The following is a 1843-nucleotide window of genomic DNA, read 5'->3' as shown; positions in this document are numbered from 1 at the left end:
CTTGAGATCATAGGCTATTTAATAATAAAGGTGTAGAAGTCACAAACTAAGATGTTAAGACAAGGTGGTATTAGAACAGATCATATATAAACAGGAAGATCAACCATCCAAGTGTCCTCAAGGAACAGAGTGCATTGGGGGAACTTCTGGAAAGGTATCTTTCCAGATACTTAGAAAAGGGAACTTAGAAAAGGTATCTCAGCATTGCCTTTGAAAAAGGAGGACGTTTCTAACTGTTGGTAGAATTCAGTGAAATCATAAGAACCAGGAAAGTAGGAAATCAGTTCAAATGTTATCACCACTTGCAAGGATAGAAACTCATAGAGGACCCTCATCACAATGGAGTACTTATTTCTTACAGAAAAAAGATTTTTGTCATCACCCTCTTGAAGGCCTCCTTCATATCTTTATTTCTAAGGCTGTAGATAAGGGGGTTCAACATGGGTGTAATGATCCCATAGAAGAGAGAAACCATCTTTCCCCAGTCCTTAGAGGTGGATGAAGGTGGTTGTAGATACATGTAGATGGCTGTACCAAAAAAGAGAGTGACCACAACCATGTGGGACCCACATGTCCCAAAAGCTTTTCGTCGTCCTTCTGCTGACCTGATTCTCAACACTGCTTGAGCTATAAAGCCATAAGAAATGAGGATCAATGTCACTGGAATTAGCAGAATTAATACACTAAAGAAAAAGAGCTCAGACTCAATGGGCTTTGTGTCAGCACACGACAACTTGAGAAGGGCAGGCACCTCACAGAAAAAGTGGTCCACTTCCTGGCGACCACAGCGTGGCATGTTAAGGGTCAAGGAAGACTGCAACACTGAATTACCAAAGCCAGTGAACCACGAGAAGGCTACCACCTTTAAGCAGAACCAATGATTCATAATAAATACATAGTGCAGGGGTTTGCAGACTGCCACATATCTGTCAAAGGACATGACAGCCAGGAGGAGACACTCAGTAGCTCCCAGGGCCAGGAAGATGATGAGCTGTGCCACACAGCCACCGTAGCTGATGGTCTTTTTGTTGCGACAAATATTTGTCAACATATGAGGGACTGTGCTTGTGGTATAGCACAGATCTAAGATGGAGAGATTAGTGAGGAAGAAATACATGGGTGTATGAAGTTTGGGATCCAGAATGCACACCATCATGATGGACACATTGCCAAAGATGGTGAATGTATATGATATTAATAGAAGCACAAACAGGGGCATTTGTAGCCAGGGCCTGTCTGAGAAGCCAAGTAGTATAAACTCTCTTGCGGAGCTCTCATTAGCCCAATTCATGATGACTCACTTATTTTTCTTCCTAAAAATATAAAATAGGAAAGTAGTCAGTAGATAATTATTGAAAACTCTTATTGAAACCGAACTTAGATTAATTATAATGAATGATTCAACACCAAACATAATTGACGGTAATCATAAGTTACTATAAATTTATAGTTTATGAAATATGATATGATTCTCTTAGGTTAGAAAGTAGTTCTGTCTTAGCAGTTATGTTTAACTTACTTTATGAGGTAAATCATTACTTTTGAGTGACAAAGTATATAAACGTATATGCAGGGAGCACAGACAATTGTAAATGCCCAAGACATTTCAATTTTTCTCCGTTTTGTTAGGTGTGCACAAAGTATCTTCAGGTGTACATTAGATTCTGCTGTACAGTATGGTTATTGACACTTACACACAGTTGTGCTCATCAAAACAGGTACACTCCTTAGTACCCATATCAGATTTTCACCTGATATTCTAATCGCTACTTGACTGAAATGTGACAGATAGATGAAAATCTACATTTTATTGCTATTATGACTCAGTGCACATGAATACTCT

At 39.2% G+C, this 1843-nt stretch overlaps 1 protein-coding gene across 1 annotated transcript; it reads right to left on the bottom strand.

The window, feature by feature from the left end:
• Positions 1 to 355: 355 nt before the first annotated feature.
• LOC125939343 (putative olfactory receptor 2B3) lies at positions 356 to 1324 on the bottom strand. The gene has a single exon (XM_049654769.1). The coding sequence runs from the start codon at positions 1289 to 1291 to the stop codon at positions 356 to 358; it is 936 nt and encodes a 311-aa protein (XP_049510726.1). The 5' UTR covers positions 1292 to 1324.
• Positions 1325 to 1843: the final 519 nt, after the last annotated feature.

Source organism: Panthera uncia (genome assembly GCF_023721935.1).
Source record: "Panthera uncia isolate 11264 chromosome B2 unlocalized genomic scaffold, Puncia_PCG_1.0 HiC_scaffold_25, whole genome shotgun sequence".
In the NCBI taxonomy this organism is placed as follows: domain Eukaryota; kingdom Metazoa; phylum Chordata; class Mammalia; order Carnivora; family Felidae; genus Panthera; species Panthera uncia.
This window is presented reverse-complemented; position numbering and strand designations above follow the sequence as displayed.

Excerpts from the sequence above, each read along its gene's own strand:
- LOC125939343 (XM_049654769.1), bottom strand. The coding sequence starts at position 1,291 with ATGAATTGGGCTAATGAGAGCTCCGCAAGAGAGTTTATACTACTTGGC.